At 31.3% G+C, this 18,211-nt stretch overlaps 1 protein-coding gene across 6 annotated transcripts; it reads left to right on the forward strand.

The window, feature by feature from the left end:
* Positions 1-201: 201 nt before the first annotated feature.
* Positions 202-3,882, forward strand: LOC136225816 (uncharacterized). Of its 6 annotated transcripts, none has more exons than XR_010687322.1 (4): positions 202-525; positions 1,098-1,259; positions 1,380-1,551; positions 1,877-2,324. XR_010687322.1 is itself a non-coding variant. In XM_066013933.1 (4 exons), the coding sequence occupies exons 1-3, from the start codon at positions 352-354 to the stop codon at positions 3,626-3,628; spliced, it is 414 nt and encodes a 137-aa protein (XP_065870005.1). In that variant the 5' UTR covers positions 202-351; the 3' UTR covers positions 3,629-3,652; positions 3,728-3,879. The 6 variants fall into 6 exon arrangements, 2 of the variants coding, with proteins under 2 accessions (XP_065870005.1, XP_065870006.1); XR_010687324.1 differs by having other exon boundaries at positions 1,453-1,551; XR_010687325.1 differs by having other exon boundaries at positions 1,174-1,259.
* The last annotated feature ends 14,329 nt before the right edge of the window (positions 3,883-18,211 follow it).

The raw sequence follows: 18,211 nt of genomic DNA on the forward strand, positions 1-18,211 counted from the left end.
TAATTGTATTAAAAGAAAAAGTAGAAACTTATTAATTATAATAGTAACAAATAAATTACTTATTAAAAAGTTTTGATAGTAAAAATAAAACCTTGAAAATTAAATTAAAAAATATAAATAATTATAAAATGTAATGGTAACCAGTAAATCACTTATTAAAACCTTTCGAAGAGTCCAAAAAAAAAACTTTTCGAAAAAAAAATCACATTAATTTTTTTTGGCTTTACCGCCAAATGGGAATTAGGTTTCCCTCCTGAAAATTTCATTTCCTACTCCTTTGTTTCCCTCCTCAAATTTGATTTGCTGAACTCAAAAATCGAAATCTTTCCTTCCCAAATTAGTGTCCCCTAAATGCTCCAAAATTTCACAAAAAACCCTATTTGTAATTGTTTCTCTGCGAATCTCAACAGCCGCTCAATTCTTCACCTGCGTGAGCTGCTTCAACCTAATTCACCTGTACGACTACCACTCAACCCGGACCACCATAACATCTCTGATTGTCATTGGTTGAAGCTAGAAGAGCAGGTACTTCTTGAAACTCTTTCACTTGCTCGAGCTCTTCGTCCAAGTTTGTTGTTTACTTCCTCTCAATTTGATTCCTCGATAGTTTCCCTTGCTCTTGGTTTGCTTGATGATTTTAGGGTTTTCAGTTATAATCAAATTAATTATAGTCATCAATTTGTTTAATTTGGTGTTTCATTTTTTTTGTACGTTTGTTCTTGAAGTTATAAAGGTTTTCAACCAGCTCTATTAAAAAACCCTTTGGTTTCAGTATTTTCTGTTTTGTGTTTCTGGGTTCTATGTTTTTAAAAATCCCCAACAAAAGAAAAGAGAGTAATTAATTTCTTAAACAGGTAGTGACATGGTTCCTGATATCAACTTTTTCCCTTTCTTCCGTGGTTCTGTATTCTACATAAAGTATACTAATAAGATAAGATGTCCAGCTACTTGATCCACCTACAAAACAAAACAATTAACTAATACTTAGTAAATGCTAAGCAAGACTTAATTAGAGTAAAACTAACCTGATTAATATGAACTTTAAACCACGTTGGTGATTTTTTGAGATTAGCCTTTTGTGTATTTTGCTTATGTAGATGATTTTCCATGTCGGTGTCTATTAATGTTGATATGGTAATGGTTACTATGAAGTTCAATATGGTGATTTGTCAGCTTCCTGAATCTTAACTGCAACTTGGTGAATGGTTGAATCTCTCTCTCAATCACTCTGTTCCATCTTCTCTTTTGATCCTTTCAAGGTAATCTAGAGCCCCATAGTAACCCTTTTTTTTACTCCTTTTTTCTGCCAGATAAATACAACATGTGTATATGCTAAATTTCAATTGAGTGTGAATCTTCTGGTTTGAAACCATATGCAGGGCCTTTACTGTGTCTGGTAAGTTGAAACTAGAGGAAGTTGTTTAAGCAACCATATCTTCTTTCCCTGATCAGGTTTTAGATATTGTTGGTGTTACATCTTTACCATCATAAGATTCTATTCCTGAAAGGAGGAAATTGGAGTACCTTGAGATGCAGGAAGAGCTTATCAAGGTTATTATGTTTTTTATTCCTGTTCTTGGCGACATGAAATTCTCCTTAATTTCTCTTTAATGATACGAAAATACAGTGAGATGAGTTTTCAAGATTGTTTTGGTCTATGTTGGACATTTTTGTTTTTTTTTATCTTGTTGCATTAATGTTAGCCCATGTGTGAGCCAAATATGTGATGATTTCATTATGTCAATATAACCTTAATTTAGTTAAATAAGAAATTTGAAACCTTTTGCATCAAGTTGTGACCTACACACTTCTCTCTTTCAGAAGGAACCTCAACATTTTTTATATGCTAAGTTAGTTTGAAATTGATAATTTTTAGGAGGAAGAAGAGAAAGGGGAAGAAGAGCTTGCCAAGATGAACGAATCTAAAAGTAGTGAAGAGGATGTGGCATTAAAAGAGATGACCACACCAGGAGAACATGAGGCACAAGAACTAGCTAGAGCAAGAACGTTAGATAAACAAGAGCAGTCGTGCACTTGCAGTTTTAGCTTCAACATCTATAAGGACTGGAATTTTAAGTTTTTAATGGTAAGTTTTTTTTACTTAAGTTTTAAAGGTGCTTTGGGCAAGGCCTTTCATTCCTTGACCATGCTTATTACCTGGGATTCTGGTGGTATGAACTCTGCTTCCCATGGTTTACGAATGAAAGCCAATAAGATTTTCTGGTTAGAGGTTGTTTTGTAATTTAATCTGTTCTGACTTTATTATGAGTATTTGACTGAACATTGTATGATACAATCAGTTGCATGGCTACTTTGATATATTCTATTCGGCCTACTAAAATTTCTGCCTTATATGCACTTATATGAGTTCATTTTGAGGTTCATTCAAGAATTAGTTCTTTGGTTTATTTATTTATCTATCAGGTTATTGTTAAACTTGCAAAAATGGGTTACATCGAGGAGAGTTCAATAGCTCTAGAGAGATGGGGTTACATTTGCAGATCTAACTTCTTGGCTGATGTGATGATATTTTTATTGCGAAAGCCAAAATCTTTCATGCAAGGATATATAATTCATCACTAGAATCTAGTTATTCAATTCTATAATTGGAATCTTGTAGTTTGTTTATCCTTTTTTTCTAGTGTCATGATAACTAATTTTCGTTCCTTTAGTTTCCTTTTAGTCAATAGTTTAAGGGATCTAAAATACCGATTGGCTCTGTGAACTTGCTTAAACTGACTTGATTAACCTATTGATGCTATGTGGCGAGGAAGATGCGAATTCGGCAAATTGAATTGCCTAATTATTTAAGACAAGTTCAAGGAGCCAACATGTCACTTTAAGTAAGTTCGAGTACTAATTGGTTAGTTTAAGTAAGTTTAGGGTACGAATAAGTCAATCAAAGTTGCTGGAGTTTTTGAGACATGTCCAAAATTCAAGGATCAATCAGTGTTTCAGGCTGAGTATAAGGGACCGTTGATGTATTCATTCTTTTGTGTGTGTAAGGCTGAGTATAAGGGACCGTTGATGTATTCATTCTTTTGTGTGTGTATGTGTATGGTGGATGAGTGTCACTCTTTCCTTGACCTATATACTCTGGTTCAGGGGGGTTTTATAGGAGGCACCGGGCTCTCCAACTCATCAAAAGGACCCTCCATTCACCACCAGACACCTGTATTATTTATTTCCAAATCATCACATAAAAAAACCCCTTTTTATTATTTGTAATTGTCATTCACCTTATTACTTATTCTGCCGACCTTCATCCATCGTCCCAATTAACACCACCGTTCGCTGCTCGCCATCTTCATCCACAGCCCCGACGATCTCCACCACCATCCCCTATTCATCACCGTTGTCGATTTATAGAATTTCTTAATTGGAGCATCTCTTTTTTAGTTTTGGTTTTCATTACAAAGTTGAGAAATTCTGGAGTGAGTCCATAATTGGAGAGCAGCAAAATCAATACCTGCTGCCATGCTTTCTTCCTATTCCAGAAAAAGTAATTTTTGCAGTTTTAGATGATTTACACAATAAACACTACAAATTGAAGGTCCTGAGCATTGCGACAATGAAAGAATTTGTTTTTGCACTGCAGATTTTTGGCCAATTCAAACCCAAAAACTGAAGTCGGAATCTTTAAATACTCTATGTGAGTGAGTTTCCAGAATTAAATCACATACCATCAACCCAAATGTTAGTATTAAAATTTCAAAATCTGCCGCAGAAGTCGATAGTGGGAGTGGATGGAGAAGGGCGGCTGGGGATGAACGGTCGAAGGACTGCGGAACGAGAAAACAAAACGAAGGAAGGAGACGGTTTTTATTGGGTATTGCTATTTACCGCCCTTAAATTTCTTACTACCGCCATCTTTTGACAATTTTACCCTTTGCATAATTTTTGATTCAAAATTTGAGAAAAAAAATTTGAGAAAAATTTAAAATTTGGCCTAAACGGATGCGGCATCCGTTCGGCCCATGGTGGGGGCGGACGCGGTACTCCGACCGACCCATGGCAAGAACGGATGGCGCATCCGCCCCCACCATGGGCCGGGCGGATGCGCCATCCGTTCTCACCATTGGTGGGGCGGAGTGCCACGTCCGCCCCCACCATGGGCCGAACGGATGCCGCATCCGTTTAGGTCAAATTTTGAATGTGCAAAATCGTAAAATTTTTAGTGACGAAAAATACTAAATCGTTCAATTTTTTATGACGAAAAATGCAAAATTCCCCAATTTTTTGTGACAAAAAATACAAAATCGTCATGAAAAATATGTATTATTTTCATGAGTTCTTTGATAAAAAAACATAAATTTTAATGTTTCCGACTCGTAATCGTCCATTTTCGTGGTTCAGGTTGTTACACATCAATTATTTTCATAATTTCAATTATTGTTTTTCGGGTTTATGATTTTGGAGAGAGAATTTTTAGTTTTTGATCAAAATTATGAGAAGGGCAAAAAAGTCCAAATGAAGGCGGTGATAGTAATTTGAGTGCGGTATTTAGCTGCTCACTTTTTATTTCATCTGTAATTAAATATAAAAGTTTTTTAATTAATGATTTGGGATATGTAAAATACACCTGTCAAGTTTTGTATGGAAGGTATTTATTTGAGTTGGACCGAGTGCTTTCTATAAAATCCCCTGGTTCAGGATCAAAATCCTCAGTTGCAGAGTTGACAGATTTCATTTGTGATGCTCAAATGGCAAAGGCATTTGATGCTCCAGAAGTGAAGGTAAATTTCACCTAATTTTAACTGTTCTTTTTAATTAAAACATGTAGAAGAAAAAAAATCAACAAAATCAGAATCATCTTTATATGTATACGAAGTTAATGTAGAGTATCAATGAAATCTGAAGTCGTTTTAAGGATCGATACTACATAAGGACTGACTTGGTTAGAAATAGAACTGACAGTTCTTGAAACAGAACTAGCTCCGTTTCCAGAACTGTGGTATACAAGTTAGAACTGACTTGAAAACTAATCCTCAAAACCTAGAATTCAATCAAAGCCTAAAGAAACCAAGATGAAAATGACTTGAAGATTAGAAAAGGAAAACATGTAATTGTCTTAAAATATGTTTATGTTAACTAAGGATGGACGAAATTATGCACTCCTAAAATATTGTATATAAGTTATGGTTTTCTCTAATCAATAATAAAGATTTGGACTCTATAGAAAAGTTTTTCGAAAATAACAGTTTTTTTTTTTACCTTTTTCTTTTTTCTATTAATTAAAAAAAAAACCATATTCACCAGATCGAGTCCTTGATTGACCGCAGTTCTTACAGAGTTGTTGAAGTTTAACAAACCTAGCATAACTCAAACTATAGTCTTAACTGTCTAGTCCAAGTCTGACAACACTACCTTTAATCAAGTTTTATATTCAAATCAAGTTTTATGATATTATTTTTTTACAAAACAAAGTATTTGAAATTATACCATTCAATCCTAATGACAATCAAAAGCCGTTATCTTTTAAAAAAATTACATGATTTCCAAAAGCGAACTGTAGTTGTGTACAATGAACTTAAAGATGTTTCCAGAGGGATTGCGTTTTATCGATATGTAAAAATATATTTTTTTAAATAGAAATTACAATATAATTTAAAATACTTTATTTTATAAATAAACATAGCACATGTCTATATTTACAAACTTTTAAATCATAAATTTGCAAATTTGATAAACCACGAGTTAGATTACAAATTAGACAAATCACACATTTATTTCTGCAATTATCCTAAGAAGCTTAATATAATAAAAATAAAAAAACTCAATTTATCAAAATTAGAAACAATGAATGAAGACCCCTCGAAATACTTATTTGATAAATATTTTAGTTTTAAAAACAACCAAATCATAAAATAACTAGAGGATTGTTCTTAGAAACATTCTTGAACTACCAATGAGCAAAGAACATTCTCTTTAAGTTCCTACACTGAATTTCGTATACTTTATTCAATCATCCTCTTTGTTAGAACATTCTTATTGTTCGACTACAAAATTAAAATAGATATGAATCATAATTGTATAAATTTAGCAACAAGAAATTTATTCAATTAAGTTGTTTAGCAAAGAGAAGAACATACATCGGCTGCACCAACATGAACAACTATCTCTTCAAATGAAGTAAGGTCCTAAATATTGGCAGAATTGAGCAGAGCAACATAAGAAATGGTAGATAATGATTTTACCTCCAAATTATCTTTTACCATATATGTTACCATCTCTTTCACAAATCTCTTTCACAAATCCACCTAACTACTCCCTTTCACAAATTGCATTCCATAACTCATTTTCTTCTTGCAAATGGGACAATCAAGCAGTGGTGGGTTTTGAAGGTGAACTGGGAAACTGTGACTGTGTCCTCCGAGACAGGTGTATGCGAATGCTTTTTTCTTCATTGAATCATTGTTATTGGTTAAACGAGAAGGTTTTGGATTCAGAATGTGATCTAAATCTTTTGATGATTGAAGGTAAGATTTGTTGAGTGATTTAATGCTATTGTAGAGATCAGCTATGCTGCCTATCATGCCTTTGCCGTCAAGAGATTAACTATCATTCATAATGATAAAGGCGTGAGGCTCACCAGAAAATCTATAAATTCCTCATTTGCTTCTGCATATATCATTCGTATTGATATATGCAGAAGCAAATGAAGAATTTATAGATTTTCTGGTGAGCCTCACGCCTTTATCATTATGAATGATAGTTAATCTCTTGACGGCAGAGACATGATAGGCAACATTGCTGATCTCTACAATAACATTAACTCACTCAACAAATCTTACCTTCAATCATCAGAAGATTTAGATCGTATTCTGAATCCAAAACCTTCTCGTTTAACCAATAACAATGATTCAATGAAGAAAAAAGCATTCGTATACACCTGTCTCGGAGGACACAGTCACAGTTTCCCAGTTCACCTTCAAAACCCACCACTGCTTGATTGTCCCATTTGCAAGAAGAAAATGAGTTATGGAATGCAATTTGTGAAAGGGAGTAGTTAGGTGGATTTGTGAAAGAGATGGTAACAAATAATTTGGAGGTGAAACCATTGGTTACCATTTCTTGTGTTACTCTGCTCAATTCTGCCAATATTCAGGACCTTACTTCACTTGAAGAGATGGTTGTTTATGTCAGTGTAGCCGAGGTATGTTCTTCTTTTTGCTAAACAATTTAATTGAATAAATTTCTTGTTGCTAGATTTATACGATTATGATTCATATCTATTTTAATTTTGTTATAGGGATTGAAAATTTTAGAGGAATCTTTGCAGTCGAACAATAAGAATGTTCTAATAAAGAGGAGGCTTGCATAAAGTATACGAAAGTTCAATGTAGGAACTTAAAGAGAATGTTTTTTGCTCATTGGTAGTTCAAGAATGTTTCTAAGAACAATCCTCTAGTTATTTTATGATTTAGTTGTTTTTTAAACTATTTTATGATATCAAATAAGTATTTCGAGGGGTCTTTATTCATTGTTTTTAATTTTGATAAATTGAGTACTTTTATTTTTATTGTATTAAGCTTCTTAGGAAAATTACAGAAATAAATGTGTGGTTTGTCTAATTTGTAATCTAACTCGTGGTTTATCAAATTTGCAAATTTATGATTTAAAAGTTTGTAAAATAAACATGTGCTATGTTTATTTATAAAATAAAGTATTTTAAATTATATTGTAATTTCTATTTAAAAAAATATATTTTTACATATCGATAAAACGCAATCTCTCTGGAAACATTTTTAAGTTCATTGTACACAACTACGGCTCGTTTTTGGATATCATGTAATTTTTTTAAAAGATTAGTGCTTTTGATTGTCATTAGGATTGAATGGTATAATTTTAAATACTTTGTTTTGTAAAAAAATAATATCATAAAACTTGCTTTGAATATAAAACTTGATTAAAGGTAGTGTTGTTAGATTTGGACTAGACGGTTAAGACTATGATTTGAGTTATGATAGATTTGTTAAACTTCAACAACTCTGTAAGAACTACGGTCAATCGTGTACTCGATCTGGCGAGTGTGGTTTTTTTTTTTAAATTAATAGAAAAAGGTAAAAAAAAAGAAACTATTATTTTTAAAAAACTTTGAATTTAAGTCTCGTTACTTTTATTTTCTACCTAAATAATAAGAAGCTTAAATTTGAAATACTAATAGTTTGATATATAAATTGTGGGTAAATTACACCCATGGCCATTAAACTTTACTGTTTTTAACGATAATTTAAAATTTAACATCAAAGCCATTGAGTTTTAACATTTATGTCCATTAAATTTAACTAACTCATCAAAATGACCCTTAACGACCTCAAAATGAAAATATTTAAAAATTAAATTTGCTGAAAATGACATTTATTATAAAACTACATTTTTTATTATCCAAAACTACAATTTTTGGAGTTTTTTTCCTCTAAAAATTCACTTTATCTCCTAACCAAACAGACACTTAAATGATTTCAAAACGAAAATTTTTAAGATCTAAAGTTGCTTAGAATATCATTAACTATAGGAATTATTTATTTTGAGACCTCAACGATCGTTTTGAGGAGTTGAGTGGACATAGATGTTAAAAATTGTAAGGTTTAGTGATTTTGATGTTAAGTTTTAAAGTTCAGCAGCCATAGGTGTAATTTACCCCATAAATTGTTGTAATCACACCAGAATATGGGATATGGTGGTGATAAATTCGTAGAATTTATTAGATTACAGTTGCAAAAAAATAATTCCAATTTCAAGTGATGTATACGGGTTTATAAATTTAAATTATAGAGAAAAGTATAATTACAACGGAGAGTAAAGGAGAGAAACACACCTCTTGATAAAACTAAAAGGGGAGGAGGAAAAGGGTCAAGTCCGTCGGTTTTGAAGCAACAGAGAGTGAAACCAGAAAAACCAGAATGGAAATCTAAGAAAATGTGAGTTATTTATAGAGAAAACGAGGATTTCGTATAAAGACAAAGAAATAGATGGCCTCCTCATTTAATTCCCAATCCACGTCAATAATTTAAATGAATTACTATTTTTAAATTAAGGAAATAAACAAAATTTGCAAAAAGACCATATATATACCACCCTTTAATTGACTAAAATGATCTTACCATTCTCATTTTCTGTTTTAAATGCTAGTATCATTTTTTAAAATATTCAAGTCAAAAGTAAAAACAAATTTATGATTGTGGTTAATATATATTTTTTTATTACAAAATAGTACTTGACTTATACAGTGGCACGTGTGCGACTCTTCTTCTTCTCTCTGGTTTACGCGTGTCCACTTGACTTCTACCTAATCACCATGTGCTACTGTGCTTCCGGACAAATCCCATTCCCATACTCTTTCCCTTTTATTCATTAAAGTCCCACCTCCTCTCTTTCTATTCTAAATAGGATGTCAATATGAATCAAAACACGATAAGACGATTCGCATAATACGGAAATTAAACGAATTAGGGTTGAGATAAATGAGATTAGATAAATGGGTTGACACACCTAACCCGTAAAATAAGCGGGTCAGGTCGCAGATTGACTCGTGAATTCGTTGTAACCCGTATAATTTAGATGAGTCTATGGGTCGTGTCAACCCCATCCGCGGACCCATATAACCCGATCCGTATAACCCATCTAACTCATATATCATGTAAATATAAAAAAGTTATATGGATATTAAAGTAATTTTAATTTTTAACCCTAATATATATACATACAGATTAGTAGATTACAGAACACGTCAAGTTTTCAACTTTCTTTCCCTAACGATTTGTGCTGTCTGCCTCGCTTCATTGGCATCCGGTAAATGTTTCATTGACTTTGTTCACGAAGCTTTTATTTATAAGTTTTGGATTTTATACTTTTGATGTTATCTGATTGAATTTGTTTTGTATTGGATTTTATTTTTTCATATGCAATTATGCATGTCTTTATTTTCTTTTACATTTTTTAGTATGGAGTTGCAAAATTAAATGGGTTAGCCAGGTTGACACGTTTAATCCGCTTTTTAAACGAATTGTGCCGAGTCGACCCATTTATTAAATGGGTTGGGTCAGGTTGGGATAAATGGGTCATCTGAGTAAGTCGACACGACACTTTTACAACTCGCGAACCCATATCGACACCCCTTCCAAACTCATCTTTCTTTTTGTCTCTTTCTTTTATATTTATAACAATATTGAAAGGATAGACATCTACTTTTATTTTATACTTGACCTTGAACTTAACACCCGGTCCCAAATCGCTAGTTATTGCTCTCTATTAGACAATTTTATCATTTTTATATTTCTTTCTAAATAAATTGTGAATGGTTTTTCTTTCGATAAAAACTAAAATTCTAAAAATAATTGATAAGTTATAATTCGAGAACCCCGAAAATGGATGATTACGAGTCGGATAAATTGGACGAGATACATTTTTCGTGAAAATATACGTTATTGAATGATTTTTTCTCTTCCGATCAAAATTGAAATTCTAAAAATAATTGATGAGTTTCCGAGAACCCCAGAAATGGATGATTATGAGTCGGAAAAATTGGACGAGATATATTTTTCGTAAAAAAAATTCTCTCGAAAAGGGAAAATTTTCAATTTTGAAAAAAAGTATATGAAAAAGACAATTATTCAATAGAAAACGGTAATTAGCAATTGGAGACGGTAAATAGCGGCACCTTTTTTTCCCTTTTGGAGATTAATGTACTATTTAGTCACATTTGTCCGTACATATTTCAATTGGTAAAATTTTAATTATAGAACCGTTATTTGAATGACATCAGATAATATTTTAACACTTGAGCATAAGAGATTTTAATTTAAAGATTTGTTTTTTATCTTTTTATTTTTTTAATCTAATTAATTTTAAGAAAATTCATGTGATAAAAAAGTACTTTAACTTCATTCAATAATTCCAAAACTTCAACTGTGATGTGAACTTTCAAAAATTCTTAATTTTTTCTATTTCATATTTTATTTTTGATGTGTAGGGAGCACTTTTACATATGTTGGAGCGTGTCTTCCATTTTCTGCATCCAACAAATTCTGTTGAGAAATAAAGGGTTATTGAATGCAATCAGATAAGAATAAAATGTCATTTAAATTTTCTAAAAGTTCAGTGAGCCAATTGAAGTTTTAAACCAAGTATATGGACCAACAAATATATTAGGCCTAATAACAATATATATGTATTATAGTATCTCCAACAATAGTCTCTTAGTTGGACTTTAGTTAAAATTTGAAGAGAGTGAGTTAAAAACCAACTCCAACAACTTCCTAGTGACTCCTCAAATCACTAAGAGTCTCAATATCTTCTCTATTATTGAGGAGCTCCTAGTGCCTCTTATTTCATTTTTTATTAATAATTTATTATTAAGTAGTCTCTTTCATCTCTCTACTCGTAAATATAACAATACTTACTAATTTTAATAATAAAATAATAAATAAAGAATGCATATGAATAATATTGTTGAAGATGATATGTCATAGTCACTCCTTAAATCACTAAGAGTTGATTGTTTATATTATTTTTAAAGAATGGACTATAAATCCCTTAGAAATGCTTTTAGACTTATATATAATTTTTTTTTGAAACTATTATCATATCAACACAAATTATAACATATATATCAACATATCACAGAACCTCAATATTATATAATATAATAGTAAAAAGAAGACCGTGATGTATGAAAATTTGTTAGAATGTTATTTAACTGTCGTATCAGACTTTTTTAAATAAGTTTGTTAATAAAATTAAGCAGTTTTATATATTTTTTATTGGCTATTTATAATTATATTAATAACACATTAAACATTTTAATAAAAAAAAATTGTGAATAACTAATATCTAGTAGACTTGGTTGTTAGCATTTTAACAGTACGGACCGATGGGCAATATACGATGGAAAGAAAACTGAAATCAAAGAAAGGTACAACATAATTTATGTCGAACTTGATCGAATTAGGGAAATAATGTATGAATAGAAGTAGATTTAAGAAAATTCTCATGTTACTTTTTAACTTTTTACTTCATTCTCTGGTTTGTGTTTGAAGTCCTTGTAATCTCATATATCCTGCTATTCTCGACGAGAATTCTGATTTATTGGCAAAGAGGCGAAGAAATAAATTCATTATTCCATTCCAATCAATTCAAGAACGAGAGAAAGAACAAATTACCTACTCCGCTATCTCGATTGAAATACCTAAAAATGGTATTTTTCGTAGAAATAGTGTTTTTTCTTATTTCGACGATCCCCAATACTGAAGAAAGATTTCAGGAATTACTAAATATGGGGCTATAGGGGTGCATTCAATCGTCAAAAAAGACGATTTGATTGAGTATCGGGGAGTCAAAGAATTTAACAACAACCACTAAAATTAGAATCTTATGATTCTGGATTTGAATATTACTATTCGATTCAATTTAGCTTTATTTCCATCCGAATCTACAGACAAATCTAAATTAAAATAGAATCTTACGATTCCATTCAATCTTATGAAGTTGACAACGAGTCAGAAAACCATAGTTAGAAATTCAAACTCATCATCTCTACTCAGAGCATCTCCAAGAGACTCTTAGTACACTCTAAAAATAATATACATAATTGACTCTTAGTGATTTAAGAATGACTTAGATATATCATCTCCAACAATACTCATTATATTTCCTTCTTATTTATTATTTTATTATTAATATTATTATTTATTGTTATATTTACAAATAATGTGAGGAGAGAGACTCATCAATAATAAATTATTAATAAAAAATGAAGTTAAGAGGCACTAAGAGGTGGAGAGATATTAATAGAGATGATGAATAGACTCTTAGTTATTTGACGTGTTGATTTTTAAATCTCTCTCCTCAAATTTTAATTTAAGAGCCAAATTAAGAGGTTGTTGGAGATGCTCTAAGCTATTAAATAGAATCATTGTGAATTAGTTCTATTAGGATTCCATTTCCATTGGATTTGAATTTTAGGTACTTGGTTAATGTGATTTCTTTGCTTACATTAAATTGCATTTGCGCAAATGAGCATATGGTTGTTACTAACAATGAAATTGTCAGTTGCATTAAGTGGAGGACAATCGTGAAATCAAATCAATTTTGTTTTTTTTTAATCGAGTGAACTCTTGATTGGAATTTGTTCGTAGAAAGTCCTTAATAAGGCGAATATGACTTGGGCGATCAACAGAAGGAGTAGGTGTTTTGGGGGCTACGAATGAGTGCTTTATCAAACTGATTGGGTTTTGGAGTGTCCAAATTTGTAGGAAGAGAAATGCATATCGCCGGATGGATTTGGTAACAGTACGATATTGATTTTGATTTGTTGTTGATTTTGATTTGGTAAACAATAGGTTTTTTTCATGTTCAATTGATTTTAGAGAGAGAAAAATTAAGAGAGAAGAGAGAGAAAGCATAAAAAATTAAAGGGATGAAAGCATCTCCAAAAGACTCTTAGTGAGCTCTCTAAAAATAATATAAATAATTGAGTCTTAGTGATTTAAGAGTGGCTAAGATATACCATCTCCAACATGCTCTTTACATTCACTCCTTATTTATTATTTTATTATTAAGATTATTCTTTATTATTACATTACCAATAGTGTGAGGAGAGAGACACATCAATAATAAATTATTGATAAAAAATTAAGTTAGGAGGCTCTAAGAGGTGGAGAGAGACTCTCTATTAATAGAAAGGATGGAGAGACTCTCTATTAATAGAGAGGATGTAGAGGCTCTTAGTGATTTGAGGAGCCACTAAGAGGCTGTTGGAGATGAATTTTCATTCTCCCTCCTCAAATTTTAACTTAAGAGCCAACTTAAGAGGTTGTTGGAGATGCTCTGAGGAAGATGGTATAATTGATTTTTATTTTTTATTTTGAGATTTTTTTGTAATAATTAGATAATAAGGGGGATTAATTTATAGAATAAATAAACATAAGGACCAAATTAACTCTTTTCCCTTTGACTTTTAACACCGTTAGTCAATTTGGTATGTGTTTGCTAACAGAATGAACCTCAATGTACCATTTTGTAAATTTTTAAACCACAAGGGTGCCGATCGAAAACAGGTGTAACCACAAGATTTATTTTTGTACTTTTCCCTATTATTATTCCTTCTTATTTCCTTATTTCCGCATTTCCTTTGCTAATCGGAAATTTTTTCGCAGTGGTCAGAATCTGGAAACTTGTTGCTGGAATTTGGAACCTAGCGCCTGAATCTTCAACCTTGTGGCTGGGATTTTCGGTAAAAATGGTACATTGTAAAGATAAATGGAGAGAGAAAGTCTAAGAATTAATTGAGCAGAGGTGTTATTTTATTTTGGTTCCACGGGATAGGTTGAAATCATTGAGGAATTTTCCATATATATATATGTGTGTGTGTGTGGAGAGAGAGAGAGAAATACAAAAATAACCTTTGTGTAGCCGATTTGCAAAAACAGTCTTCATGGTTTAAAAGTTTGCAAACAATGGTTTTATGCTTTGTGAAATTTGCATTTAAATGATCTATGAATCAAATTTTCAGTCAAACAATACTTGTGGTTTAGTTAATTTATAAAATCAGACTTTTTGTTTTGGGTAATTTGCAAAGTTAGTATTTTTAATTGCTCCAAATTACTCTATTTTAGGATAAATATTCACAACAACAATTTTTAATGGAGTACTGGATTTATAAATTGCACAAAACACAGAACTGTTTTTGGAAACTTTTAAATCAGGAGAACTGTTTTTGGAAATCCATCAAACCATATGGTTTAATTTTATACTTTTCTCTATAATTTAAATTTATAAACCAGTTATACATCACTTGAAATTGAAATTGGAATTATTTTTTTGCAACTGTAATCTAATAAATTCTATGAATTGATGACCATCATATTATAGTGTGATTACACCAATTTATGGGATAAATTACACCTATGACAACTCAACTTTAAAACTTAACATCAAAGCCACTTAACTTTACAAATTTTAACATTTGTGGCCACTCAACTCAAAACGACCATTGACGATCTCAAAATAAATAATTCCTATAGTTAATGATATTTTAAGCAACTTTAAATTTTGAAAATTTTCGTTTTGAGGTCATTTAATAGTTGTTTGGTTAGGAGATAGAATGAATTTTTAGGAAGAGAAAGCTCCAAAAATTGTAATTTTGGATAATAAAAAATTTACTTTTATAATAAATGCCGTTCTGAGCAACTTTAATTTTTAAATATTTTCATTTTGAGACCGTTAAGGGTCATTTTAAGGTTGTTAATGGCCATTTTAATGAGTTAGTTAATGTTTAATGGTCATGGGTGTTAAAAAATGTAAAACTAAGTGGCTTTGATGTTAAATTTTAAATTACCGTTAAAAACAGTAAAATTCAATGGCGTGGGTGTAATTTATCCACAATTTATATATCAAACTATTAGTATTTCAAATTTAAGCTTCTTATTATTTTTTAGGTAGAAAACAAAAGTCGGAAAAGTAACGAGACTTAAGATCCAAAGTTTTTCAAAAATATTAGTTTCTTTTTTGTTACCTTTTTCTTTTTTCTATTAATTTTAAAAAAATAATCATACTCACCAGATCGAGTCCCTGATAGACCTAGGGGTGTAAATGAGCCTTTGTACTTGCAAACTATTCGAGCTTGACTCTATAAAATCTCGATCAAAGCTCGGTTCGATAAGGTTAGACTCGAGTTTGGGATCGGCTCGAGCACTAATGAGCTGAGTCCGAGCTTCCTCAGGTTCGGCTCGAAAGCTCGTGAGTAGGCTCGATTATTTTTAATTACTGTATATATTTCATTATATATATATAGATAATATATATTTCATTGGTTATTATTAGTTTTCATCACCATTCACAATTCAAATAAAATTTAACTCACAGAAAAAAGACAAAAAAAAAAACTTGGACATTTGAGTCTTTAGCTAGACAATTAGGTTTTGATAAGAAACAAAATGCATCACAAATTTTAATATACATTTTATTGATTGAAATTTTTCTTCGAGTTTGTGTTTTCTGACCACAAGTAGCATCTACTATTTTAGAATTTCAACAAGAACATAATTGTTTTTCTTTATAAATATTTTAAATTCATATGAAGTATGTTATAAGGTTTTTTTTGATTTTCTATGCTATTTATGTTATGCATGTATAATAAATTTGATTAAAGCTCGTTAGAAGTTCGATAAAAGCTCGGTTCGGTCAAAGCTCGATCTAATTCGATCAAAACTCGACTCGGTTAAAGCTCGTCAAAACTCGGTTCGAGAGGGCTCGGCTCGAGATATTAACGAGCCAATATTGAGTCTACCTATGGTTCGACTTGGCTCGGCTCGTTTACACCCCTAGATTGACCGCAGTTCTTACAGAGTTGTTAAAGTTTAACAAACCCAACATAACTCAAACCATAGTTTTAACCGTCTAGTCCAAGTCTGACAACACAACTTTTAATCAAGTTTTATATTCAAAGCAAGTTCTATGATATTATTTTTTCACAAAACAAAGTATTTGAAATTATACCATTTAATCCTGATGACAATCAAAAGCCGTTATCTTTTAAAAAAATTACATGATATCCAAAACCGAACCGCGGTTGTGTACAATGAAGTTAAAGATGCTTTCAGAGGGACTGTGTTTTATCAATATATAAATATATTAAATAAAAATTATAATATAATTTAAAATACTTTATTTTGTAAATAAACATAGTACATGTCTTTATTTACAAACTTTTTAAATCACAAATTTGCAAATTAGATAAACCACGAGTTAGTTTACAAATTAGACAATCCACACATATTTATTTATGTAATTTTCCTAAGATGCTTAATATAATAAAAAATAAAAAAACTCAATTTATCAAAATTAGAAACGATGAAGAGCCCTAGAAATTCTTATTTGATAAATATTTTATATCATAAAATAGTTTAAAAAACAACTAAATCATAAAATAACCAGGAGGTTTGTTCTTAAAAACATTCTTCAACTACCAATGAGCAAAAATTATTCTCTTTGAGTTCCTACACCCAACTTCATATACTCTATTCAATCCTCCCATTTGATCTCTTATCAAGGAAAACCCTTGTTAGAATATTCTTATTCTCCCACCGCAAAGATTCCTCTAAAATTTTCAATCCCTATAACAAAATTAAAATAGATATGAATCATAATCGTATAAATTTAGCAATAAGAAAGTTTTTCAATTAAGTTGTTTAACAAAAGAAGAACATACCTCGGCTGCACCAACATGAACAACCATCTCTTCAAGTGAAGTAACATCCTGAATATTGGCAGATTTGAGGTGAGCAACACAAGAAATGATAGAAAGTGGTTTCACCTCCAAATTATCTGTTACGATATATGTTATCATCTCTTTTATAAATCCATCTGAACTACTCCCTTCCACAAATCCTCCGAGACAGGTGTATGCGAATGCTTTTTTTTTCATTAAACCATTGTTATTGGTTAAACAAGAAGGTTTTGGATTCAGAATGCGATCTAAATCTTCTGATGATTGAAGGTAAGATTTGTTGAGTGATTTAATGCTATTGTAGAGATTAGCTATGCTACCTATCATGCCCTTTTCGTTCAAGAGTTTAACTATCATTCCTAATGGTAAAGACGTGAGGCTCACCAGAAAATCTACAAATTTCTTATTTGCTTCTGCATATATCAATTTACCGTCCTTTTTGTTTATGATAAGCTTTAGTTCTAGATTGGAATTAGGTGCGGAAAAGGCTTTTGCACCGATGAAAGTCATGCGCAGATCTTCTGATGTACAATTGATCACAAGTTCAATATCCAGTTTAAGAAATAGTGCAAAGAAAGAAATCTACGGTTTATAGATAGTTAAAATGATGATACAATTAATTACCTTTGAACGCCATTGATGAAAATCCTTATAGAAGAATTAACTAAACCTGGAGATCATGAACTCCGATCAAAATGTGCATAAACACAAAATGAAAACAAAAACAGAAGCTAAAATTAATAAACATGAACTTTAATTGGCAGAAAATAATATCTTTGGGAACATGAAAGAAGAAGACAGATGAGATCTTTGACATACCTAACTGATATTACCCGGTTGAATTCTTGTCGCAGCTCCACCTGTGGGGGGACGTCGTTGGGTTCAGCCGGGGGACTCCGATGTCAAAGTCAGTAAAGTATATGGGATGATAAAACAAGGGTATTGCTATTTGCCGCCCCTAAATTCCTTACTACCGCCATC

Source organism: Euphorbia lathyris, chromosome 4 (assembly GCF_963576675.1).
Source record: "Euphorbia lathyris chromosome 4, ddEupLath1.1, whole genome shotgun sequence".
Taxonomy (NCBI): Eukaryota; Viridiplantae; Streptophyta; class Magnoliopsida; order Malpighiales; family Euphorbiaceae; genus Euphorbia; species Euphorbia lathyris.

Bases quoted from the DNA above. Each gene is read 5' to 3' on its own strand.
- LOC136225816 (XM_066013934.1), top strand. From the start codon at position 352: ATGCTCCAAAATTTCACAAAAAACCCTATTTGTAATTGTTTCTCTGCG. The intron at 526-1,876 runs GTACTTCTTGAA...GATAATTTTTAG, and splicing joins GGTTGAAGCTAGAAGAGCAG to GAGGAAGAAGAGAAAGGGGA. The intron at 2,087-3,598 runs GTAAGTTTTTTT...TTTGCACTGCAG, and splicing joins GGAATTTTAAGTTTTTAATG to ATTTTTGGCCAATTCAAACC.